Consider the following 27961-nt stretch of genomic DNA (forward strand, 5'->3'; position numbering starts at 1 on the left):
TAAGTTATGTATAAAATCCATACAGAGACTATAGTTCACCTTACGTGTACTATACTGATACTGCTTAGATTTTTTCCTTGAAATTTTTCGGAGCTGATATCCCAAACACAATTCAACCGATATCGTCAATATTTCATACATTACTAAATATCAACTCGAAATCGGCATGTGCGGATCACCTGGACTATTCAATCTTACAAAATTTACTTAGTAAAATTACCAAAATATAGACTCTTCCCCCTTCTGGAAACAAAATTATCCCTCAGACTCACCCAGCCCTGCCCTTTGAAAATTTTTCTTGATCCGATTAACATCGATGTACATTTTTATTTCAATTAAACTTATATTTTCTAGTTTATCATCAAGATGTCGATATCGTTTTTTCGTTTATCTTCTGACGGGAAATGTTGACTATTGCTCTGTTATCTCCAGTATTAAACTAACTTTACATCAACCCCTTTCAATCATTTTTTTTCATAAATCGTATTGTCAGAGTATCCAGCATGCAATCGAGACATTTCTTGCTTTGTATAGCGACTAGTGTGCTTGGGATATGTACCCTAACAGCCAGTTCCTCCCCATTTGACAGAGATTCACCATCGTCTTTGACTGAATCTGACCACAAAGGATCCGCGCCTGCTTCTCCGTTTGTGTTCAGCGACCTGGTCATTTCTCCGTCGATGCTACAGGTCGACCAACTCGTGAATGTCAACGTGTCTTTCAAGATCACCAATACTGGAAACAGAGATGGGGACGCGGTGAGAGTTGTAAATAATTGTAAACTATTGCTGTCTGAATCGATCGATCGATCGATTGATTGAATAATGATCGATTTTTCGCATCAAACACTTCTTTCAAAATTTACATAAAAAAAATTAAATTGATATGGAGTTGGTCCCACTCTTTTGGTTTTGGGAGCATGTAAGATCGGATTGAAAGGGAGGAAATTAACAGTGATGTTATATGAAGTTAAATAGGTATGCTATGCTCTGCCCCCCCCCCCCCCCCCCCCCGAATTTTGAGAAGTTCCTTTGTTTTGCCTGTCAAGATTTTTTGGATGAGTCCCCCCCCCCCCCCCCCCCCCCCCCCCCGATGCTACGTGCCTGAGTATCCATGCTCATTTAATGTCTAGACGACTAGAGGGTACTGCGCATGAAGTGAACTATATGTCTGATATCTATCGAGCAAAACCTTCCTAGGGTATTTGGTCGCCTAACCGACAGGTTAGATCAGGATTTGGCTTCGTCGGTGGCTACATGAACACGGCCTTAAAAATAAGGGGAAACTACTTGCGATAGTATTAAGCTTACATCGAATGTATATAAGAAACGGAATGTTTACAAATCACACCCAAATCAAAAATTGAAGGAGAGATAAAATCTTATTGATGAAAACAGTTTAAATTTATTTGATAAAGATTGCAGAGATGTACACATCCTGGATGAACGCTACAGACTCTACGCCTATCAACAAACTGGACGGATTTGAGAGGTACTCAGTGAAGAAAGGGACTTCCGTTTCCGGCAGCATGACGATTTCTTCTAAACAGCTGCAGTTGAATGATGCTGTGAAGGGGTGGACGGTGGAACCAGGTTTGTACAAGACAACAAACGTAGCTAGCCAATTACGACTTTTGTTGTGGTTTTGTTTCTTTTTTCCAGTCGTACCGAATCCGATGGAAAGTCATCATATCTTTCTTATTTTTACTTTTATAAAAGGCATTTCTTTAAACCTGTTTTACACATGTATATATTTTAATGTTTATTTTGGATATTTCTGTGATTGACTCTCATTTCAGGGACTATTACCATATTTGTTGGTGGCCAGCAACCGAACCAACACAACCTGGGCGGATCCAACATTATAAACGGAACACTTTTGTTATATGACGGGCACAGGAACTCAGCAGGGACCAGTGATTGCTTAACCTTTCATCTTATTTTTTGCATAGTGACCTTTTACATATGTTCTTACATGGCAAAATAAATTTTGCAGCAAGCCGTTCCTTCCCACCTACATGTAATTCTGGATCAGAAAAGATTGTTCATTGTGATTAGATAATTCCACTAGTAAACCCATCCTGCGGTTTTGGAAATTAAAGCGTTTTTATCCATTAAAGCTATATTTTTTTGATTATCAATTACTGTAGTATATTTACATATATTTAAATTGAAAACTGCAAATAAATGAACTAAAAGAAATATAATAGAGGATATTTATTTCGTTTTCCTTTGACCAGAAAAATCAATTTTAAATAAGAATTAAGCAATAAGCAAGCCTGTATGAAATTTGAAATAAATAAATATCCTGATATTACTATTAGTTCACTCATTTACAGTTGATATATAAGTTGCATATTCATTACGAATACATTTGCTCGTTACTTGTGCCAAAATGTGACGGTGTTTAGTTGAGGAATGTGCCTCTTGGTCGTTTGTTCTCACTTCAATTCACGCTATAGAGGGTTTTAGCTCACCTGAACTATATGCCAGACATCTGAAGTCGACAAATATTCTCATTCTAATCTTTTTGATCATTCAAATTTTCACTGATCCTAATTCCAACAAGCATGGCACACAACATAACTGAGTGAATGGCTTTTTAGTTTATTCAAACGAACAACCATGATAGGACGCTTAACTAAAGTATGTACGCATTTAAAATTACTAAGATATGAAGCAGTCTTACCGAGAAAAGGGAAGAAAAGGTTACCTCTCATTGCTAAAAAAGAAGCAGCATAGAATGCAAAATGTTCATCTACTGCATAACCCATTTTGACGTTATATAGAGTCCGCCATATACATGTACATACCCAGTATATTATATTGTAACATCTTCGCTAGCCAAGGGTGTACGGTCGCGAAGGGACAGAAAACCATTGGCTAGCAAAGATGCTATATAAGGCTGATTAATTTTTAACTTATTCTGAAAAATGGAGGTTTTATAATTTGTGAGAATAATATCACACTTAAAAATATTTGGGATGGGTCAAATTTTACATGATTTTAAAGAATTTTGATTAAATGTAGGCTTTTATTATAAACAAAAAGACGAATTACAGATATCTATCGTGTAGGACCAGAGGAGGGGCGCAAACTAACTCCAGCATAATATAAATCATCCGGTGGGGATAAATCAACATGGACGCAAGGATATACTTAAAAATTTCAATTATTTCAAAAATGAGACATCCAGCCCATCCGGCATGCACCCTTTTGGTATAAATATACTTCAGATAGTCTGTTACTTAGACTAAAGTTGGACATTGTTGTTCAGATAAGCAATTTTGGCCATGGGCCTCTTGAAGTCCAGTAAATGTTATCAAACATTGACTTGTACACACGGGAGCATCTCAGTTACTTGAATATAATATATGTACGTATTTCTTTGTTTTATCTCTTTCTTATCACATATGTGATAATTATTCCCTAGAAACGATGCCTTTATCTTTTGACATTAATTGATAATTCGATGTATATATATATTCGATGGATATAATATATCGAGAAATTACCTAGCTGCCTATCGATCTATCGGTACGCTGCCATATTGAAGAACATGATATTCGATCTAAAACAGCATGTACACGGATTAAAAACCTCGTCATTCATTTTGTATGATGAGTTATAAAACTTAAGTAAGGATTAATTTTTTAAAAATGGTTGTGGATACCTTCTCCCTCGACCCTACCCCACCCTGTAAAAGATCCGTCCTTGAAAATATAAATTAGAAAACTAAAACGCTTATCGCAAGCGGTCAACGAAGTGGCGTAGATCAGAACATCATTCGGTAGCTCCAGTAGATAACCAAGAGCTATGAAACGTTCTATTATCACTCTCGAAGATATGAATGAAAGTCTGTTCAGAAATTTTAGAATTTTAGAATCCCTTGCCTATGAATCTGTCATGTTCGCGACAAGTTTGAAACTCTTCAGAACTGTCTGTTTAGCTGCTGAACGTGTTGTTGATTTGTAATCCATCACTGCGTTCTCATGGCTATCATCGTATCTTGACTTTAATTATGTGCAAGTCAGGCTCAAGATAACAACCTTCGGAAATATGATCGGAAGTGACCATGACTCGGTAGGAAGTCCCTTGAAAGGGAAGTGGCCTTCACAGCGGGGGACACACGGTAACAAAGGGGCTTTCTGGATCTGATCGGGGAAAACCCCCGCCCGTGGCGCAATTCTGCATCTTTTTTGTTTTACAGTGGGTTATTTTTACATTTTTTTTATAAGCGCGCGCAATTTTCTTTAATTTCTGAAGCCCCGGAAGATACATTGTCGGATGCCCAGTTTTTGCTTTCAAAGTAAGATGGACACGTGGTGTTTGCTCTTGCTGGGAATATTATGCTGTTTGAACGGTAAGGCTAAAACTAATTAAGCGTATGTAAATGATTATTAATGCAAGAATACCAGTTATCATTATTAATAAAAAAAACAGGTTTGGTGATTACAGCCATGTCATTTGTCATTCGTTACTAGTACTGTGTAAAAGCATAAAGAAATGCCGGTAGAAACGTAGACTAGCGTAAGAAATAAGTAAAATTGAATTGTTTTGTTACAACTTCGGAAACAATAATAAAGAAGTCAAAAGTAACGAGATAATGTTACGACATATCATACGCATTGTTAAATAGACATATGTTTTGTCTGTTTTCTGTCAGTTCAGTATGTATGTACATGTACATATATGTACATGTAGCATACATGTATGTATATATTCTGTCTTCCGGATACAATAAAAAATTGGCATGAATATAATGAATATAAAGATTGTCGCCGGAAAATGAGCAATATGTTTTCTTGTAGATAACGCAAAGTCATACCAAAATAAAAATTCTTTCAAATGGTGGCATTTTATTATTTTAACTTGCATAAAACCAAGTTTTATAGTTTTTTAAATGTTGCTACATGTATATGTATCTTCCCGGGTCATCTGCTCTATTTGCGGACCTGTTTGCGGAACAAAAACGTCTGGTGCAGTATTTTAGTAACAGATTAAGGGGGCACATTTGCTAAATTGAAATTAAAATGCTGGGTTTTCCTTATTTTCGGTGACTGTTCATATCTCTTTTGACTAACAATATGATGCATCATTGTATTGGCTGTTTGAAGGGTGTATCTATGTTGCTCCCTTTCCTCTTTTTGAATAGTCACATAATCTATAGGTGTCTGCTCTGTACACTTATAATAAGTTACTTATGAGTAATTATACTTTACGCACTCTAACTATTGTCGCGACCGGAAACGTGTATTTGTCTTAATTACTGTACCCCATCCTTGTTAGAAGTGGCGTGCATATGCTAATTTTAGGAAAATACTGTGTGAGTTCTTTTGTTTAATTTTTTTTACACAAACATTAATTTTGACATCATTTCTTGTAAGCTCTTCCACCAGTCTCTATGAAAAACAAGAGACCCATGGCCCACAATGCTCACATGAGTAACAAGTGTGATTGAAAATAATGCTTTTTTCTGAATGTCCTCCATGTACACATATGAAGAATATTTTCTTTAATTTTCTTTTGACCCCCATTCAACCAGGGGGTCACGGTCGAGCAGAATTAAATTTTAACTAAAACTAATTATGTGTTCGTCAGGATGCCTACATTGTAATAACAAATTGTAGCAGTTTTTTTTAAGAAATATTTTCCTCTTTATAGCTCTCTTTAGAGATTCGGGCACTTCTGGGCATTCATTATTTTTTTTGATAAGTCAGGATCTCTTTAAACTCAAACACTTTACTATTATCATCTTTCTTGAAAAAGTAACCACATTTATCACTGCTGCTCTGTGGTTTCTCAAAATATGTTCTGGAGACGTTGAAGTTTGTACCCCTTTCGTGACCCAATTATTACATGCTGTTATGGTTGGCTGTTTATTAAATAAAATGTATAAAATATCAGAACACGCGTTTACATATCGGAGAAGAGGTCACAAACTTTCCCCATTATACACTCCAATAGAGAATTTATATCCCTTCTGTGGCCCATTTTTGGTCTGATAGTATAAGAGAATTTTAAAATAGATTTTTATTTTAATAATGCTATAGAATTTTTAACAAATCAAAATCTACCACTACCACGAGAGTGAAGTAAAGTGAATGGTGGTTAAATGAATGTTTTGTTTAAAAAGTGAGGACGTTTGTAAAAAAAAACGTCAATCACGATGGGTTAATCAAAATAATGAAATGATATGGCAAAAAACCCATAATCTGCGTTACATCTTTCATTTAACAAAACATTGAATTGATCGTAAAGAGTAGGTAAATGTAACTATGTTATTGTAAATGTACATCATTACGTTAGTTAATTAAAAGAAATTTCCAAATCGTCTCTTATGGAAACTGAAGTCTGACATCATTATGAGTACTTCGATCGTGATTTTTCATAGGTTGCTGAAGGTTTAGACCGATCAATAAACAGTTAGAACTGGATTGTGTAGAGTTCAGTCCTGTCAGTTTCTATATACCGGTATCTATAAATTACAATCAATTTCCGTAACAAATGGAGGGAACCATTCTTAGTGGATGTAAAGATAAACGAATAAATACCGTATACATGTAAGATATTCTGAAAAGAAACTACGCATACATACAAATTCATTGCTTCAAATTAAATAATCTTTTTAGATTCGATTACTGACGCATACAATTCATAAAATGTAAATGGTTATATTTGTTTAATCGTCTATTTGATTGTCTAAGTGTTAATCCCTTTTCTTTTCACAGGTGTTCAGACATTGACCTGTCCCTCAGGATTCCAGTCCACTATTCTGGGAACGTGTGCAGACACAAACGAATGTCAAGGTAAACAGTCACTTTGATGTAGTCAATCTGAGACTATCATAGTCTACACTTATAGTCACTCAAACTCAGGTCAAACATAGTCATCTATTGTCACTCAAACTCAGGTAACACGTAGTCATCTATAGTCACCTATAGTCACTCAAACTCAGGTTAGACGTAGTCATCTATAGTCATTAAACTCAGGTTAGACTTAGTCATCTATAGTCACTCAAACTCAGGTTAGACGTAGTCATCTATAGTCACTCAAACTCAGGTTAGACGTAGTCATCTATAGTCACTCAAACTTAGGTTAGACTTAGTCATCTATAGTCACTCAAACTCAGGTAAGAGTTAGGCATCTATAGTCACTCAAACTCAGGTTAGACATAGTCATCTATAGTCAATCGAACTAAGGTTAGACATAGTCATCTTTAGTCATTCAAACTCAGGTTAGACGTAGGCATCCATAGTCACTCAAACTCAGGTTTGACATAGTCATCTATAGTCACTCAAACTCAGGTTAGACATAGTCATCTATAGTCATTTAAATTCAGGTTAGATGTAGTCATCTATAGTCACTCAAACTCAGGTTAGACTAAGGCATCTATAGTCACTCAAACTCAGGTTAGACATAGTCATCTATAGGCACTCAAACTCAGGTTAGACATAGTCATCTATAGTCACTCAAACTTATGTTAGACATAGTCATCTATAGTCACTCAAACTCAGGTTAGACATAGTCATCTATAGTCACTCAAACTTATGTAAGACATAGTCATCTATAGTCACTCAAACTTATGTTAGACTTAGTCATCTATAGTCACTCAAACTCAGGTTAGACTTAGTCATCTATAGTCACTCAAACTTATGTAAGACATAGTCATCTATAGTCATTCAAACTCAGGTTAGACGTAGGCATCTGTAGTCACTCAAACTCAGGTTAAACGTAGTCATCTACAGTCAATCAAACTAAGGTTAATAATCAATAACACAATATACGGTATTTGGTAAGTAGACTTAATTCAAAATAGCCATTTGCAACCAAAGAGTCTAAAAGGCAGTTTGAGCTATTGGTAATTTGTATGTATACCATTCTATGATTGAGTGGCATCAATGGTACTATGACAATTGTGTATGAATATTTGTAAGAGAATCCGGTAAGTTTCCCTTGGTTTGCGGTGGAGATGATTACTTAGTGATGTTACATCGTGATGATGTCACAATAAGTTTTGATAGAAAAAAATGAATGATATATGTACAGAAAACCATACCTTGAGACTAAATTATGAATAATTACAATGGTTTTATCAAGGATTATGATTTTATTAATGTGCCTTCCATAACCTAACTGACCTATGCTCGAAAAGAAATTAAAAGCTCAAAAGGACAAATCGCACGAGAAAATTCAACTTACATTTAACATATAATTTAATATGAAAGATGAATTTGATAATACTATAACTTTCATGACTATAGTTTTAACATTATAGAATGCGTTGATTTTAAAACGGTTCTATTCTATTTTTAATCCTCACTTAACAGTTACACGTAATCGGATATCAGTCGTTCGGCGTTCTTCAGTATTAAGTAATACTCAAAAGTATCATACTTGATGGAAAAACAATTTTAAATAGATCTATTACCGTATTGCGTCTTTAAAAGTAATGAAAGAGTGATTTAGATAATCCTGAAGTCAGGGGTGTATAATATTTGTGTTAATTAAGGAAGTTCAAAATTTTAGTTTTCCATGTAGTCTTTAAAACGGAAATCCTGATCTTTGCCTGTGGGACATGGTCATCAAAGATCCACAATTAGATTGGGATGTAATCCTTTGTAAGAATAAATTTAAAGTGTTTTCCTAAGGGTTTTTTGGGGTACCTTTTAAAGCTATACTGGCACTGTACCAGTTATCGGCTAAAATTTAACGTTTTCTTTTCGTAATTCCTCATTTCTTGATATTTTTGGATAAAACTTGACATACTTTTAAAAGTGAACTCCTTATTTATCAATCTGTTAGTTTATATCATTATTTAGAACCCAAAACATCTTTTTTTGTGCTTTTTAGCGCGCCCCGATTTTGCCGAGTTTTTACGATTTACTGTACCAGTTATCGGCTTCGTGATAATAACATAGTAAAGTCCGTGTTCATGTCGATTTTATACTCTGCTAAATATAGTTTGAATTATGCCCCTTGTGGGGTCAGACTAAAGTAGTCGGGGTCATGATACATTATAAACAAAACTCATAAAATTATTCGTTTATTATCAGACGGTAATACACCAAATCGTAGACTATTCAAAGTATAATTATGCAATCAGGCGTTGAATTGCGCTACGAATCTGTCGGAAATTTGTGAATTCCTTTTGTTTATACATGTTAAATGTATTGATTTTATATTTGAAATCATAGAAGACATATAATAACGTATCACAAAGGAGTAATATTCTATTTTTAACTTATTACGTCACTTCCCCCACTGCTGAAAGTGCAAAGATGTAAACTCAGCGGTAAACAATGATCGTTTAAGCTTATGTATAAAACATATTCAAGAAAGTTTTCAAGCAAATATACTTTTCTTTATTCGAAACAGACGACTGAATTAAAAAATCTTGGATTGATACGTGCTTTAAACCCGAACTCTCAGTTTAGCCGATAACTGGTCTTGGCCGATAACTGGTACAGTACCAGTACCAAATGTCGACATTGCAATTATTATTCTGCCAACACCAGGCACTTGAAAATACCCAATGCAGGATCCTCTTGTCTTAAACCAATACTGGTGTTTGCTGCCGTTGTTATGTCGGAAATATTTGAGGGGAATTTGAACTTAACTACTTGAGAGACAAAAAAAAGTTGTCCATAGATTAGAATCTTCTGTTATATGTTTTGTAGGTAAAATGAGAGGTTTCTGAAGCAAACATCATTTTTCTCCAGTACAAAATTTAGTATTTTAATATACATAATTTGCAATTCTTCCGTAGTTCAAAATCTCCCTTCTTATTAGATTCGACGGTTTATATTATCAAAACAGCACGTTTCTGAAACAACAAAAATCCTGAATAAATAACCTGCATTTATTGCTTTAAGAATATCAAAATCCTATACTTGTTTGATTGATGGTGAAATGAAAATAAAAACGTAAATCGCATTCTTTCAACTTTTGGTTGAATGCAAAGTTCTTATATCTCATTACGTCAATTAAAAATAATGACTTGGCGATTTGGTGTATTTTGATTAGGTTCTGCGCCATGTACCAAGGGCACCTGCATGAACACCAATGGTAACCACTACTGTGACGACAGTCAGTCCATCGACAAGAACAACCAAACCGTCTGTGGCTCCGGTAAGTACCCCACAAGCACAACCCACGGCCATCTTTTCACTTTATAACAATGGGGGCAAGGTTGTCTTTTCACAATATTATGATACAAGTTTCTCGACTTGATGTTCAAAAACAACCAGAACTGTATTGTTGTCATGTTGAAAACTTTGATTTTTCAAGTGGCTGATAAAAAAATACAAAATGCCATGACGAATTCTGTAATTATTGCCAGGCGGTAAATTCAAAATTTACAAGATTACAGAGAGTACAATAGAATTTGTATTCAACTTTAATAATATTAAAAGCCAAACATTAACATTTCATTGATTTTTTTTTTAATTCTTAAAAGTAACGTGCAACAATTTTGCCAACTGTGTAAACAACACCAACACGTGCATCTGCCAGCCAGGATATACGGGCCCAACATGCAGCGTTCAGCTTTCGTGCGATAAAATGTGTAGGAACAATGGCACTTGTGATTTCCAAGGGATAGAGGAAGTATGTATCTGCAGTGAAGGCTTCACCGGAAGTGAGTGTCAGTACAGCCTCAACATTTGCAATCAGTCGTAAGTTATGATTACTAATTAGATCTCCTACACCCTTATAGGTTATAATGACGTCACAAACAACAATGTTTGCCAGAAGCTTTTAAAACTGAAGCAGTTATATCCTGTGAATCAATTTATTATACATTATTTTCACGATATTTTTGATAATCAACTGAAAAAACTGTATTGTCACCAACTGCATCGCCGTTATTGAATTTTCTTTTAAAATAACCATTTTTGAACTTCCAGACAATCAGTTTGTTTGAACAATGGTACCTGCGCGTTTGGACAGTTTGACAGCTTTCCGAGTTGTAGCTGCTCGGGGTCCTATGAGGGACTGTTTTGTGAGGCCTCAAACTGCAGCACTCTCTGTTACCCCAGTAATAAAGATGCGTCTTGTGGAGGAAGCTGCCCTTGTAACAGTACTTACTATGGTAATTCAAATTATAATGTAAAATCATGGGGGAAAATCGATATGTAGAGGTTCATCTACTGTCAGGAAATAAGTAATTCAAAGAAAATTATATTTTACCTTCCTGTGAGGAATAGACACAAAAATGAAAGGGAAAAATTAGGACAAACATTTACGATTTTAAAATATTTTATAGAACTCAAGGTTTCAATTATCATCGATTAAGATACAATATTAATCTTCTCAAAAGAGCGCTAAGATGACAAAAAACAGTATGTTTCATGGTCCCAGTTTTAAAACTGGCTTGGCATTTTCATAAAACACGATCCATGTTTCTGTTAAATTGGTCAAATCACATAGAATGAAAATTAATAATACTATTGGGTGGGTGTTATTTGATAAAATAAAATAGTAATCTTGAGGACCCATACTAAGTTTAGATTTTACGTTGAAAATCTTGAAAAGTTCTGGATAAAAAGTTTTATAACTTTTTAAACCAGGGGACTCCTGCCAGTACACGACCTGCAGTTGTGAAAATGGCGGAGTGTCGGTTCCAGATGACGTGGCTTCCTGTCGCTGTGTTTGTCCGGAAGGAACTAGTGGCGCCAACTGTTCAGTGAGCACAGTCAACGAGTGCAGATCCTCTCCGTGTCAAAATGGCGGAACATGTATGGATGAAATAGGTAATAATAGATACCGCACAAGGAAATTAAGTCTTTGTATAGCGAGGAAAATAACAATCTAATTAAATTTGCATTTTGTATATCAGCTTTATTCATTCTTTTCAAGTAACATAAGTATTTTGATATTACAATTTTTTTTATCTTGATCTCCTTTGGTATTGCTGTAGGTTATTACACCTGTAAGTGTCCGCCTGAATATAGTGGTTATAACTGTGACAAAAGATGCGAGGTAAACTGATTTTTTTAATTGCTGCATTCTATAGACGAATACTGTAATGCATTTGCATATGTTAAGCTATTCTCGACGGTTTACTATACATTTCTCCATGCCAGGTTGAGGAATAATCCGTCTCCATTGTGTAACATACTACTTCTTATATCTATAAAATTATCTTTAATTAAAAAATTTAGATTCGGACTATATATCAAATCATAATAATTCATGTATGAATCATCCTAATCAACAAAAAATTATAATTGTACACTATTAAGCATTGGTCGATTCGATTTGAGTTTTAAGGCTTTCAAAACTTTAATCAAATATCATCTATTTTTATTGACAGTTGGATCGAAATTGTCTTTGGAAAGACTGCATGCAATGTAAGAACAAGTTTGGTGACGGAGTGTGTGACAGCGAGTGTAACATTGAGTTGTGTCTGTTTGATGGCTTCGACTGTTACAATGGCAGTGCCGGCGTCTGTAACGGGACCTACCCAAACGGAACGAAAGTCATGGACCTTCCCGATAAATGCATGGGCCTATACGACGACAACATCTGTGTGTCCAATGAAACAACTGCGGAGGTCCTTTGTCGGAACCAGGCGTGCGGAAGTGATGGACTGGATTGCCTTGACAACAAGAGAAGCTCTTCCAACATCATTGGAGTGTTGGTGGTGGATTTCATCCTGAAAAATAACGGGATTACCGACGAGGCTGTGCTAAACGACTCCACGCCGACACTGTTTGGCAAGTTGCTGCCCTATTCTCTCAGTTCTTACCAGGGATTTCCCGCCTTCTTTGTTCGGCGGCAGACGACCGATTCTTTCAGTCCTGGAACCGGTTCTATGATGGTCAACCCGTATCCTGACTTCTTTACATCGTAAGAATATCACTGAACCAAAATTAACAACATTTTCAATTACAGACGTTCACTTAAGAAATAACTCTTATTTATTTAAATTATTTTGCAATTAGCTAGTTGACAATTTAATTTCAAATCGATAAGATGTTCAGCAGAGCTGGCGCTCGTGGCGTCAAAATTTCCTATCATATGTTCGCGAGAGCCCGCTCTGCTAAATAGGCCTCGAGTGTTATAGAATGTGCTTCTCGTGTATAACACGTAATAACACAATGAAAACTTTATAATTTTTTTTTATAAAACTATATAAATTGAAAACTTTTAGGCTCAAATACCGAGTTTACTACAACGTGGCGAACCAGCCCAACTGTAGCAGTTCCTCGTCCTTTCCATGTTGGACCGACATCACCAGTGTGTCTCGATATGTCGCACTGACCGCCACTAGTCTCCTCTCGACCTATATAGACAGTTTCACAGAGCTTTTCAGTGAGTAATTATATTTAAAATGTTCATTCACCTCATTCTGCCTAAAAGAGCCGGAACTTTCTGATTGTAACTCCGCAGTTAGTCTAACAGCTATGATTAAAACATTTTCACACAGACGTGTTATGATTTGGTATTATGATAGTAGTTATCTTTATTTGTGGACTAAAATTATTGTGAAAAAAAAACTGCCATATAAAGATGAAAGCGTTATTTTTCTCTTCAGCTTGCACGGAGGGTTATTATGGAAGTAGATGCGCCATGAACTGTAGTTCCATGTGTCAAAGCAACAGTGCAGGTCGCACGTGTGAGATGGATACGGGAAAGTGCATATCTGGTTGTAGTAGCAATTCATATACGGGAGATAACTGCGATATAATGTGTGCCAGCAACTGTCTGGGGTCGTGTTCAAACACTGATGGAGTCTGCGCATTGACGTCAAATAACACGAGGTGTAAAGCGGGCTACCAGGGCTTCTATTGTAACGAAAGTAGGTATCAGCGAACCAAATAAAAAAAAACTGTTGAGTAATCAAATTTTTTTAATATTGAAATAACTGGGTAAACCACGAAAAAGGGGACGTATAAGAATTTAGATATCCCGAACTTTTAGTGATCGTTGAAGATTGTTTTAATCTAGAAGAGGCCATGGTATGTCACTGGTTGTCTTTTCAAAATCTAGCATGGTATTTTTATATATGAAATGTTATTAGTTATGGCATTGGCGCACATACAGGTCCGAGTCAATGTTGAACACTCTCTCTTCTCTCTCTCTCTAATTGTCTTTATGTGTTTCCCCCTGTTTGTCTTTATTAAATTAACGTTTAAAGGGTATGAGAAATAAAATCAATAGTTTCAAAATAATTCTTTAGAAACAAAACATTTATTTTCAGCATGCAGTTCGATTACGTACGGTATTGACTGCGCATTCAACTGCTCCACAAATTGTAAAACAGGAACATGCGACCCAATGACGGGGTACTGCACGTGTAAGCCAGGCTACAGTCAAACTGACCCTATGTGTAGAACTGGTGAGAAACAGAGTGTACATCATCATCTATTATAACACTGAGACACAACACAACTCTTTGCATTCAAAAATTAAAAAAATATATATTAACGATTCACGATCTAGAAAATTCAATGCAGTGAAATCCCTAATCCGTAGGGAGGGGTGGGTGGGTAGCGTAGTTTACCTATAACTTCAATCTTTATTATCACTTTTAATTTCCTTAAATACTCCCAAAACAGCGATACTTCAATTTTTTATGTAAATTCAAAACATGTTGTTTGCTGCAAGAAAAAGTGGGGAGGGGGGTGCTGGTCCCTCCGTGACGCTACGTGCCTGATAGTTATGTCTTACTTTCCGACGCCTTAGCAACATTGAGTATAAAAATCCTGGGAGTTTGCTTTAGAAAATGTTTATCATGTCTCTGACAATAAATAAGAATTCTATAATTGTCTTCATACGATCGACGTAAACTCTCTACATAGCCGAGTCCTGCTGATACACTCTACATATCCAAAAAAATAAAAATAAAGTAGGGAAACCGGGTGGGGGGGGGGGGGGGGGGAGCGTAAAATTGTTTTAAGTACTGACTTTAAAAAAAAAAGATAGTTTTGGGACCACATTCCCCTTAGAAATCTATGCTACATGCGTTTGTCTGTTAGAAATTAGACCAACGGTAGTAAGAACAGTCTAAACAGTTCTGGAAAACCAGTCCAAGCCAGCAGTTTGATGGCAAGTTTATCGATTTTCGCAAACCAAGTGGGTTCCCAAAATCTTTGGCTAGCGAAGATGAGTAATGATAACACTTCAGAAATCATAGATATGTTTCATTGTTATTACAGCCTGCTCCTCTGGGACTTATGGCGACAACTGTACGGGTGTATGCAATCCGTGCGGTACGGGGTCTCCGTGTAACACTGTAGACGGGAGTTGTTCCTCATGCCCAGCGGGCAAACAAGGGTCCTTGTGTAACCAAGGTAAAATCTCTCTCTCTCTCTCTCTCTCTCTCTCTGAGACAGAATTTCAGGAATATATATGATGCAAGTCACTTGTATTTCCCCAGACTGCTCCGATTATACCTATGGCACGGGATGCAACGAGAAATGTAGCACCAATTGTGCCTCGGTGTGTGACAAAACCAACGGAACGTGCACTCCTTGTAAAGCAGGCTACGAAGGGATGTACTGTACCGTCAAGTCCAAGTCCGACGGTTAGTCTATTAAGGAGTGTTGATAAGTATAATACATAAATCAAGCTTGTGTTTTCATCAAAGCAAACTATGTTTATGCATGCAAATTTCATCATTATCGCATTGCAAACAAAATATAAGTTTGCAGTCTGCTAAGTGTAATGATGTGAATATTTCTAAAGTATGCTACTGCAGCTGACCATATCTTATATTCTACACAACAGCCGCTACCCTCGCGGATCCAACCAGCGACATGCAGTCCACCATCATCGCTGCTATCATCATCATCGTCTGTCTACTGGCCCTCGCTGTCATCATCGCCGTCATCTTGTGGTATGTCTTTCAGTGAAGAGAAATCACCTTCCTTCAGTTCTACGGTGTATTTTAAGCATTATTTTGTAAAATGTTCCAAAAAATTGCAGGAGAAGAAATCAAGGATCGGAATATGAATTAAATGAAGTCGAGCCGTTGTCAACTAAGAAACTGAATGGCGAGAATGGAAACGCGTTTGAAATGCAAGAAAAGATTGGTAAAATTCATTGATTTTAAATTTGTAATTGATGGATTCTCTCTAATAATGCCCTTTTTATTGTGAAATCATCTGCTAGTGTCTCTTAAGATTGACTTTCTTTTTACTTTTACATGTCAGATACAACAGTTACACTAGAAAATGAGAAAAGGCCAGACGCAGAGGACACGCCCCTGTTGGAACAAACTGACAAAGTGTATACTGGTGATGCTGCTCAAACGAACCCAACAGAGAGCTCAAAAAGCGATAGGTCATCGTCATCGTCCAGTACCGAGAGCACAAAAAATAATGACGCAGGAGATAGTGATGCAATCAATAACGGGGGCATCCTTAAACTTGACTTCAAATACATTGATGTAGAGAGTAAAGAAAATTCTCAAGAAGATGTACGAGACACTGAAAAAGACGAGAGTACAACAGAAACTGGGGGTGAGGGCAACGTAACAGGTGATGTCAACACCGGAACAAGGATCGAGGGCGAGACAGCGGGAAAAACCATGGAAACGGGGAGAAGTAACTCTTACTTAGAAACGGACATAGACACAGCCCATAAAAACGGGGAATAGATTTTTAAATTATTTTTAAGTTTATAGAATCGAATGTGTATAAACATGTACAGAAATGGAGAATGATCTCACTCAGAGTTTTATATTTTTATACCTATTGATTTCAATGTATCTTCATGATCAATTTATCTCATAACATTGTCTAGTTTTTAACAAAGGCACTTGGATTCAAAACCTTCAAATTACCGATCTCCTGCAATGAAAACATTAAGAGAAATACATTTGTGTTTTTGTCATCAAGTGCCTATGTTACTCAATTGCCATATATGAATATGTCATAATACATTTGATTATTACTAGTCATTGTCAAATTTTGCTAACACAGCTGTAGTTGCTTTTCCTTTTTTGTATATAGTTTTTTTTTATTATTATTAAAACAGAAACCAGCATCTTATAATTTCTAAAATAAAATCAATGCTACAAAAAGTTGTCTAAATATTTGATATATTTAATGGATTCTTGAAATAATCGATCAACAATAACAAATTAGAGGTGACTTCATTATCTTCGCTTATTCTTCACATTTGTGGTGGTATAAAAGTGGGTTCCGATTTTCTTTGTGCGTGCATCTCTTTCTAATCTCCGTTTCTGAAATGGTAAAATAAAAACGAATATGCTAAACATCAACAATATTGCAGCCCAAATGAAGTATACACCAATAAACAGAGAAATACATTTTCTTGTTGAGGTTTTAAGATTTTGAAAAAAGTCACCTGTTTGCTTGAAAGTTTTGGTTGAGGAGAATCATTTTCTTCAGAATCATCATTCTGTTTCTGGGGTTTCTTATTCACTGTAAAAACAAAAATAATTTGTCAGCGTTGTTACTTTAAATTGATGAGATTATGTCTAACTGTATAGTTCAATGTGTAAGGCATCAGACTATTGACCTGCAGATCAAAAGTTGGAAATTTATTTACATTTATAATTGAAAATTATGCTATTTAAATACAGATAAATTACCTTTTTTCTTTTAAAATTTTAATTACATACCAGAAAAATATATTTTGATAGATTTTTTCTATCGATATTTCAAACTGGTAATCAAATTTTTGAATTGAACTCTTTTATGTATAGTAAGAAATCACAAGATTGTCCTTCATATCACATAAAATTAAAAAAAAAATTCAACCACATTTTCAAAAGATATCTAACACAGATATAAATACCTGTCTTCTTTTTCTTCTGTTGACCACTGTCTTCCACTACAGTAAATTTTCCACTGGTGGAGCGAGTAACTTGTGTCCTCTCCACGTCTGCCACTTTCCGCTTCCTTCCTTTCCTCTCCTTCACATCCTCAGTTCCTTCCTCACTCGGCTTCAGTCGCTCCGACACACTCTCAATGCCCTCTTGTCCTGTTGTCAAGGTTACCTCATCACCACAGCTCTCCATCTCCTTCACCCTCCCCTTCTTTACTTTCTTTGTCCTTGACCTGACCTTTTCCTCTCCCTCCTTTTCCTCCTCACCCTCACTGTCTTTGGCCTCGGCCTCTAGGTCAGAATCATCTTTACCTTCTAGTTCCTCCACTTTCTTGATATCTTCCTCCAAGAATTCAGGTTCCACATTGATTTTGGTAAGATTCTGTTGAACCTTGGGTAAGGTCTTTTTCTCTGAGTCTTCAGTGTTTTCTTCCTCTTCTGTTATTAATTTGGCTGCTTCATCTTTGTTTTCAGGCTTCTCATCTTCCTTTGACTTTGAACCTTCATTCTAAATAAATAAATTGATAATGATGGGAAAATGCATACTTCAAGTATCATACGCTGTCTTTAAGAAATGAAATAGACATTTCATCAACCTACTAACCTCACACCCGGGTGGTTTTACAAAGTATGGAATCTTCCCTCTCTGCCAATCATTTAGCACCATTTTAGCCACTGTCCCTAGATCTGGCTCACCACCCTACAATCATTTACACTATGTACCGGTACAATAAAACAACTACAGGTGCATTAAAGTCACTTGGCAGTCTGATGAAAATCAAACTTTCAAAAACTCCTTATTCTGATGGTAACTTTGTTTATTTTGATTGTTGCGACAATAAAAATAAAAGGAGCTTGTGAGGGTTTATTGTATCAGACAAGTGACACTTTAATATCAGTAAAAAAGTTCTCTCTGTTTCAATATTGTATATTATATACATAGATACAAACATATCTGGATACATATACATATCTTTGTAACTTATTTAAGTGGACAGCAGTATGTCTCAAAAGTTTTTATCCATGTAAAAATGATTTGATTCATGTACCAGGGTATAATTTAACAGCATTGCAATCTAAAGTTCTTACAAAAATTTAAGTAGCTTTACCATATATATTTTTTACATACCTTGAGAAGCTTTCCTGATTTTCTAGCAATCTGCTCTAAGAAGTTTTCAGCGTTGGGCCAGTCCTGCACTTTGTATGTGCTCTTTATGTAGTCGGGTTTCACTCTCTCTAGCAGGGCTGGTATGTAGTCCTCTGGACTTTTCACTTGCTCTACCCTTACCTGAAAATAAAATAAAATGAAATTATCTTAATACATCCATGAGTATAAACAACATTACGGTATAGAAAACTGTCCTCCAAGGCCTCTGAATTAAACAGATAAATGTACAATATGAAGTAACAACTGATGTATATTTTGTGAAGAACAGTTTCAGCCAGTGTAATTCACAATGCCCTAATTAAGCAGTTTTTAGATGATATATATAAGACCTACCACTCCTTTGAGGACGGACTCTGTGGGGGTAGCAGCAAGGGGGTACACCACACCTGGGCAGTCCACCAGGTAAATCCTCCTCATCAGGGTCACATACTGCCACACCTTTAGTTACAGAGGACAAAGCAGGTGAGCAGGATTAAGCTGTACATTTAACTTCTATCCTTCAAAACTCTCAGACATGACGTTTTTCACAAAACAAACAAATACTGGTAGATCAATGTAAAACCATAGAGTAAAAATTATTTCATATTTTCTCAAACTAATAGGGAATGATAGAAAATGTTTTAAATACCTGAGCTACAGATGTAAACTTATTCTTATCTGTCAATCAATTGTAAAATGGACAAATAAAATATTGATAGTAGCTGACCATTATTAGTTTGGTACATGCTAAACATACCTTTGTTTCCCCTGCAATTGGCGCTACTTTACAGACTTTTTTAGCTCGTAAGCTGTTGATGATGGAACTTTTTCCAACATTGGGATATCCAATAAACCCAACACTAATCTGCTTCTTATCTGTATGTAGCTGTAATCAAAGCATAAACACTTGTCATTATCATGAATTCAAGTTCCAACTGAAGATTTAACAAGAGGCCCATGGGCCACATCGCTCACCTGAGGAACAATAGGTATGATAAAATCAGCTCAATGGAGTCATAATACAAACTATCTGGACAATATACAATAATTCATGTAAATCCTGTATAAATAAAATCCATTTTCCCCTGGATATTCTTATGTTTATAATCATTAATCCCTTTCTAACAGGATGATTTTATAGTCATATCATGTGTTGAGTATTGCAGTTCTCAAAAAGATCCCTATCTATAGTTTATATATGGGATATTAACGTACAGTAAACTCTCAACCTTCTCATGAGGCCAAAGAATTGTCCTGGGGCCAAAGTCTTAACAATTATAAAGAATCATCTGGCTGATTAGTTTCTGAGAAGATTTTTAAAGATTTACCCTATAAATTCCTTTGTTAAACTTTGACCCCCCCCCCCCATTGTGGCCCCACCCTACCCCTGGGGATCATTATTTTCACAACTTTGAATCTACACTACCTGAGGATGCTTTCACACAAGTTCCAGCTTTCCTGGCTGATTAGTTTCTGAGAAGAAGATTTTTAAAGATGACTCTGTTTCTTCCTATGTAAAACATCGACCTCCCATTGTGGCCCAAACCTACCCCCAGGGGTCATGCTTTTCACAAATTTGAATCTACACTAACTGAAGATGCTTCCACACAAGTTTTAGCTTTCCTGGCTAATTAGTTTCTGAGAAGAAGATTTTTAAAGATTTACTGTATATAATCATATGTTTAACTTCTATCCCCCATTGTGGCCCAAACCTACCCCCAGGGGTCATGATTTTCACAACTTTGAATCTTCACTACCTGAGGATGCTTCCACACAAGTTCCAGCTTTGCCTTCGAATTAGTTACTGAGAAGAAGATTTTTAAAGATTTACTGTATATATTCCTATGTTAAACTTCGATCCCCCATTGTGGCCCAACCCTACCCCCGGGGGTCATGATTTTCACTACTTTGAATCTACACTACCTGAGGATGCTGTCACACAAGTGTCAGCTTTCCTGGCTGATTAGTTTCTGAGAAGAAGATTTTTAAAGATTAACTGTGTATATTCCTATGTAAAACGTCGATCTCCCATTGTGGCCCAAACCTACCCCCGGGGGTCATGATTTTCACAAATTTGAATCTTCACTACATAAGGATGCATCCACACAAGTGTCAGCTTTCCTGGCCAATTTGTTTCTGAGAAGAAGATTTTTAAAGATTTACTTTTTATATTCATATGTTAAACTTCGACCCTCCATTGTGGCCCGACCCTATCCCCAGGGGTCATGATTTTCACATCTTTGAATCTACACTACCTGAGGATGCTTCCACACAAGTTTCAGCTTTCCTGGCCGATTAGTTTCTGAGAAGAAGATTTCTAAAGATTTACTCTATATATTCATTTGTTAAACTTCGACCCCCCCATTGTGGCCCCATTCTCAGGTGAGCTAAAAAGGTTAAGTTTACAATTCAATAAGTTGGTTTCTGGAAGAACAGATTTTGAAAATTTTCGTAATAAATATTGACAATTTTTTTACTTTTTAAAGCGCTAAGCATAGCTCAGCCCTTTATTGTCTTTAGACTCCAACTTCCGGTGCATCGAATAACCGCCCCCTATAAGCAAAAGTATACATCATTTAAACTGGTTAGGGAACCAGTTTCAGGGGTTTATGCACATAACTGCACGGGCTATTGTGAATCTAATTTACGGGTTATTGTGAAATTAATGTACGGGGCTTACATACATCATTGCAGGGACTGTCATGCAGTGATGAGGAAATATAGTGCGTATACAGAAGCTGAAATGCTATATACATATATCTGTTATATACATACAGAAGCTGGGTTAGCGCTTTTCAGTACTATCAGTACTTTGATTTAATTTTTAGCTTTTAAGATCTGTGTACAAACATAAAATTGTTAGCAAATCTCTGTATCTTGCTTATAATTCGAACCAAACACTCAAAAATGGTTAGTAAATAGAAATTGTTAACAATTAAACACAAGAAACATGCACTACATGTATAACAAATAAAGAACACAATTTATTTTTTTCGAAATGAATCATATATATACATGTATATACCTACATATTTCCGTAAGCGATATCAAACTCTATTTAAACTGAATAAACTAGAGAAATGCCGAGCATCTCAACAAAAACCTATTGCATTAATCTACCATTACGCAAAAAATAATGCCGAATTACCGATAGAATGAATTGTATTTCAGTACTCCTACATCAGATTTTGCTTAATTTGCGCAGATAAACAGTTAACGTAACTGTTTGATTTACCGAAGTCTCTGTTTGATTTGATACGTAAAAATCATGAAATACAGACGACAGTTTCCAGGTTACAAAGCATAAATAATGAAAACGAAACGAAAATCAGAACAAGCTAACATCAACGTCATGTGTGAAAACTGTCAACGCATTGAAATATTTAGCCTCAATTTACTTCACAAAATCGGCACCAATATATTTTTCATGTTTCAAAAATTTCCCTTCATACGCGAACTGTTGCACAACAAGCAAATTCATCATAGTCAGATCGATCCTTTTTCGTATAATGTCATGGCTGCTTTAAACAAAGAACCTCGTTTTAGAAGTATGGAATACGAGTCTTGGTAAAATGGGTAAGCAAAACCGGGCCGTGGCAAAATAAAAGCCGGGGCAGATCGGCAATCGTCAATTCCAAATACGCATTATTTTGCAGCAATATTTACAGCAAATACAAATATACTGGTCCATCAAATATCCTGAAATTTTAATGAGATTGGCAGATTAATAACTGCTTATCTTTTGTTTTGCCCAGGCCAAGTCTTGTCTACCCATTTTACCGGATGCCGAATCCGAGGCTATTAAACTGATTGAAACACGCCTTTCCTTTATTATTATTTTCGTAATAACTCAGATTTGAAACAGAATTAGACCTTAATTTTTGCAATTTATATTTTCCTTCCCATAAGGATAATTTATGCTAAACTACGTTGAATTGGAATCAGTAGTTCTTGAGAAGAAGATTTTTAAAAATGCACCCCCCTTTTTCTACAGTTTCAAGGTTTTCTCCGCTTTGAATACAGATCGGACTTTTATTTCTGCAATTTATATTCGCCCTCCCATAAGGATGCTTTGTGCCAAATTTGGTTGAAATTGGATAAGCGGTTTTAGAGAAGAAGTTCAAAATGTAAAAAGTTTACAGACGGACAGACAGACGGACAGACGGACAGACGGACGGACGGACAGACGGACGACGGACAAAAAGTGATCAGAATAGCTCACTTGAGCTTTCAGCTCAGGTGAGCTAAAAACATCTAAGGATCCAGTAAAACTAATTGATAATCAAATGTTTATTTATGGCAAATAGATTTTTGATCTGTAGAAACCCTACCTGACTAAATTGCCTCAGTAAATTGATGAGAGCTCCCTTTCCAAATGGATTTGTGATGCTAGCATGGAAGGCCATTGTTGGATACTCAGGGGACAAAATGGCCACCCATTTTTGCTAAAAATAAATAATACATGGTTTTACATGTTCATGTATATATGTGTATCAATTGTCATGATTTCTAACATTCATATGAATTATAGGTTGCAAATGTACAAGGTATGCAAATTCAGAATAATAACAAAACAATCCATTACAAAGAGACCAGTCTTAACCATTTTCAGCATTCTTTTATATATTATAGACTTAGTCATTACACAATGGCACAATTACAGGTAGTGAAATCACAGATTGTTATCACAATGGTACAATATTCAAAGTATCAACTCGTCCATGATTCTCTGGACAATAATAAGCTCATAGATGACCTACTTATACCAAACAGAGGTTGGTGACTGACTCACCGTGACCCAGACAGGGATCAGGTCCACTTTATTCAGCACAAAGATCAGGTGTTTGTGAGGTTTCTCCTTCTTCATGTATCTCTCTATCTGGTAACAGCGGGTGCCTAAAGGATCCCTAGCGTCAAGGACCTGAATCACGACGTCCGAGGAATCAATCACCTGTTTCAATCAACAAAAGGTGTCATAGTAAACACATGTACCGTATACACAAACAAAAGACCTTGCCAGAAAGTAAACATACTTGTCCATATAAATAATCTCTCTAAATATCAATTGATTTAAATTTATCTACAAAACAATTACTAGTACATATGCATGTTTAAAGAAAACCCACAAGATGTATGACAACATACCTTATATAGTTCTCCCCAAACTCTTTTTGACTGACCGGCCTTGAATATGACCTCTGGCTGTTCGTCCTTGAACTCTGGTGCTTCAGTGACAAGGTCATGATCTTTTTCAGCTGAATATCCGTCACTTGCTGACATGGCATGATCAACAAGTGCCTGTCAGAAAGATTATCAATTTATCATTATCTGAAAGACTGACACTTCATTTCTAATTTTCTATTCATAAACTTAGATTTGCGTCTTTGCAATGCATACTAACCTGCATATCTGCAGTCTTTAATTTGGGTTTCTTTCTTTGGGCTTTTTTACCAAATGTTGTTCCAAATCCCTCAGTGTCAAGAAGATGTACTTTTGCATACTGAGAATATAAAAATAAACATTCATAAAAACCAAATAGTCAAAAACTAACAGCCTAAATATGAAAAAAAATATCCATTGAAATCCATGTAAAAGCTTAGGCTTAGCTTGGCTGCGTTTTACAAAAGAACCTTCAACAAAGTCGTAAATATTTTCAGTCTCATAGATTGACCTTTGACAAACAAAATTCATATAAAATCATTGATATACTCTCATTATCTATAAAAATATTTTGTGAATAATAATTATTCAGTAATTTGGTCACAAGTTCTTTTGTAAAATGCATCGCCATGCAGAAACCCATGGTTGATAATGCGTTATTCCTATCTGGGAATGACGCGTACTAAACCGTAGGTTACCAACGAAGGTAAAATGCAACCCTACAGGTGTTTCTAATTAATTATTGAATACTTTCCATGAGAACAGGCTTAGCCTTGTTGTTTAAATATGGTTTACTGTGATTATGAACTGCTTTATCCTATCATACCTTGGCTGTCTCATTCAGCAGAGTGATTGGAAGCTTTGTCTGTCTCATGATCACTTTGTAGGGATCTTTCTTGACTTTAGCCATCTCCTCTTGAAATGTTTGCAGAGCATTTTGGGTTATAACTCTAGTATTGCCTGAAATATTCATTAATGTAAATTGTATTTGTAGAAATTGGCATGCCAGCAATTCACAGATTATCAAAATATACAGGTACCGGTATATTTCTTTGATCTGCTTCTTGATAAGAGTACAAAGGATTTTTTCTATTAATTAAGATACATTTACTTTATCTTACCAAACCATCTCCTATTTGGTTCAACCCTGGCCATACTCCCTGGAGTCAATTTTGATTGAAATGGAGCTGCTTTAATTATCTTCCCATTCTTGTCCCTGAAAAAAATCCACCAAATCCATTATTCAAAATACAACACAAAATGCAACAAAGATGTTTTTCAAATTTATTGGTTAAATTTCATTACCTCTTTGCCTTAAAATTTCTGTACATCTGGAGTCGTTTAATTGTAGTTTTATCTCGCATGTTGTTTCCTCCAGCACCTTTGGGGCGATCTTTCAATAGAAAAAAATAGTAAAGAAAAATGGTAGCAAACTTTATTTGATAAATAAACATTTTTTTATATAACTTTAATAGACTCTTCAGGACATTAAATATCAAATATAAAACAACATTAAACAAATATGACTTATCACACTTTTAAAGTCACTAACAGTAAGTACTATGAGCTCTAACAGCAATGCATAGACGAAGAGAAAATTTGAACTATTGCTCCATTTGACATACTGAATTTTTGGTCGTCAGAACTGTACACACAATTCCCTGTAAATTGCGTATGGCTTAAAATGTCATGTTCTTGTAATAAAAGGTACATGTAATTAAAATGTATTTTACAAATGTCATGCATTATAAAGATAACTTAAACATTATGCTGATTCTAAAAGATGGTATGCAACTGGTGGTTTTATGGAACAATGTTACGATTGTCGAATGATGTCTGCTCTACTAACATGACGCAACAATGTATAGACTGAGTACACGACCTTTAGCATAATGAATAAATAAATAGGCAGATCAAACTGTGCATGTTTCTAATGAATCTGATAGGGATGATTGTGTTATTGGGTTTACTTCCCAAATGGCCACAGAGCAAAAGAGATACTCAGAGAGAGAGAGAGAGAGAGAGAGAGAGAGAGAGAGAGAGAGAGAGAGAGAGATTTAGTGGAACTCGGAATGCCCTTCATGTAAATAACTTTCATAATAGCCTTTATTAAGATACCCAAAAACATTCTCAGGTTCTCACCAAAAAAAAACCCCACAGCATCCAGTGATTACTTACTGAGAAGGGGGGGGGGGGTAAATGTCTAACAATAAATTCAAACCCGAATTGAGAGAGAAATTTCAAACAAATTTTACACAAGTTTATCATAGAATGTTGTGCTTTTCCTGCACTTTTGAAAGGTATAACTATTAACAGTTTATAACTCCCTATATAAAATCTAAAACTGGCATGAATTTGTGATAGTGTAATGAATAAATACCTGGATTCATACTGTGGGAACTTCTGTTGATATTGTCCTTCTGTTTATCTTTCTTTTTTGTTTTCGCCATGGTTTATTTGTGAGATTTGACAGCTTTCTTTACGTATCACAAGTGAAAACCACGTTGTTGATTTTTTCTTTAATAACAGGAAGTAGAAAATAACTTGTTCATGTTTGTCTCGTGGCCAATCTCATTGTATTAAGACCAGCATATCAAATCAATAGAAGATTAATAGAGGATTATCAAAATATTGTAAATGACTTCTTGATTCAAATGAATGTAAATGATACCCTATATATACATTGAACAAATAAAAAAAAATTAAGATCGAATATATTTCAACCGGTTTATTTAAAAATATATTCCCGGTAATATTCAAAAACAAAATATGTTGCCAAAGTGTCCGAAGCAAAAGCTGAAAGCATCTCTAAAGAAGAAAACTCATCGGACACATATTAAACCAACTAAAGTTGATGTTTTGGTAGGATATGATTAATAAATAATTAGTAGTGAAAGTGCATTTGCAAGTCAACAATGTGGGCATATAACAGTATAATGGGGAAGGGGTTTTAAATTGGTAAATAATTAATATATACTGTATTATACTACATTCTCTACCCCCTTATTCTGCTCAGCTTGTGTCAACCCCGTGTGGTTAAAACGTGTATATTTGGCACTTCTATACATGTATAAATGACCACCGTTCTACAAAAAGTCCTGTTTGAAGAACACCTGCAAAATGACAGAATTCTGAGTATGAATAACATACTGGTATTAATCAGTTAATCATTAGCGTAAGAATTTGCTGGACTCTGATCAGCTCAACATCGTTACTTGCTCCTTGCATATAAGAAATTGTAACTTTCATAGAATAATTCGGAGGGTTCTGTTAGTTGCATTTTTGCACACTATTAACATGATTAGAAAGAATAATCTTACTGTGACCAGGCTATGCTCAGGTCACAGTGTCATTGAATGGGGTCCTTAGAACATCTGTCATTTTAGCGATGTAACATTCTTTTTCACACACTATAAGATTAAAAGGTTTAAACACACTGTTAAGACCAATGCATTTGAGGCAAGTTAATTATTATTGTCCATATTCATTATTCTGTGCAGAAGGGCATCTGTGAATTGATGCATGTAAATTTTTGTAAACATTTAAAAAAAAATACATTTCTTATTTTGTACAGATATGGCTGGGATATATAACTATGATGCAAAAACTTGCCAAAGCAGCTCAGCTACAGGCCAGAGAGGAGAAGCAGAATTCTGTTAATAGCTACCACCTCAGAAAAGTGGCAGATGTAAGCCTTTTTAAAAATCTGCCTCATTTATCTCACAATGTAATATTGAATAGACTCCCTTTCAAAGTCCATATATTGTTGGGGCCATATTTTTATAAGCTTATTTTAATGATTTTGATCTATTTGTCATTCTGGTAGGCTGCAGTATGCATATTGTGTGAAATG

The 27961-nt window shown here is 35.6% G+C and overlaps 2 protein-coding genes across 3 annotated transcripts; one reads left to right on the top strand and one right to left on the bottom strand.

Moving 5' to 3' along the window:
- Positions 1–487: 487 nt before the first annotated feature.
- On the top strand, positions 488–17031 carry LOC128166205 (neurogenic locus notch homolog protein 1-like). Of its 2 annotated transcripts, XM_052831211.1 has the most exons (18): positions 488–758; positions 1418–1592; positions 1799–1915; positions 6731–6808; positions 10026–10130; positions 10459–10675; positions 10907–11091; positions 11570–11752; positions 11920–11981; positions 12316–12851; positions 13156–13316; positions 13540–13803; positions 14206–14343; positions 15164–15298; positions 15385–15531; positions 15735–15843; positions 15933–16039; positions 16160–17031. In XM_052831211.1, exons 1-18 carry the CDS (start codon positions 504–506, stop codon positions 16603–16605), a joined length of 3420 nt encoding a protein of 1139 aa, XP_052687171.1. In that variant the 5' UTR covers positions 488–503; the 3' UTR covers positions 16606–17031. The 2 variants fall into 2 exon arrangements, with proteins under 2 accessions (XP_052687171.1, XP_052687170.1); XM_052831210.1 differs by lacking the exons at positions 488–758; positions 1418–1592; positions 1799–1915 and adding an exon at positions 4088–4362 and having other exon boundaries at positions 16160–17028.
- A 1-nt stretch (position 17032) lies between these two features.
- Positions 17033–26645, bottom strand: LOC128166207 (uncharacterized). The gene is made up of 15 exons (XM_052831212.1): positions 26489–26645; positions 25414–25501; positions 25230–25324; positions 24935–25068; positions 24350–24448; positions 24094–24246; positions 23741–23899; positions 23280–23393; positions 19706–19834; positions 19303–19407; positions 18931–19089; positions 18406–18501; positions 17772–18309; positions 17319–17395; positions 17033–17193 (listed from the first exon to the last, which is right to left on the bottom strand). Exons 1-15 carry the CDS (start codon positions 26556–26558, stop codon positions 17107–17109), a joined length of 2103 nt encoding a protein of 700 aa, XP_052687172.1. The 5' UTR covers positions 26559–26645; the 3' UTR covers positions 17033–17106.
- Positions 26646–27961: the final 1316 nt, after the last annotated feature.

Source organism: Crassostrea angulata, chromosome 10 (genome assembly GCF_025612915.1).
Source record: "Crassostrea angulata isolate pt1a10 chromosome 10, ASM2561291v2, whole genome shotgun sequence".
Lineage (NCBI taxonomy): Eukaryota > Metazoa > Mollusca > Bivalvia > Ostreida > Ostreidae > Magallana > Magallana angulata.

Bases quoted from the DNA above. Each gene is read 5' to 3' on its own strand.
- LOC128166205 (XM_052831211.1), top strand. From the start codon at position 504: ATGCAATCGAGACATTTCTTGCTTTGTATAGCGACTAGTGTGCTTGGG. The intron at 6,809-10,025 runs GTAAACAGTCAC...TATTTTGATTAG, and splicing joins AGACACAAACGAATGTCAAG to GTTCTGCGCCATGTACCAAG. The intron at 15,844-15,932 runs GTATGTCTTTCA...AAAAAATTGCAG, and splicing joins ATCATCGCCGTCATCTTGTG to GAGAAGAAATCAAGGATCGG.
- LOC128166207 (XM_052831212.1), bottom strand. From the start codon at position 26,558: ATGGCGAAAACAAAAAAGAAAGATAAACAGAAGGACAATATCAACAGA. The intron at 25,502-26,488 runs GTATTTATTCAT...TTCTATTGAAAG, and splicing joins TTCCCACAGTATGAATCCAG to ATCGCCCCAAAGGTGCTGGA. The intron at 19,408-19,705 runs GTATGTTTAGCA...CTGTAACTAAAG, and splicing joins CAATTGCAGGGGAAACAAAG to GTGTGGCAGTATGTGACCCT.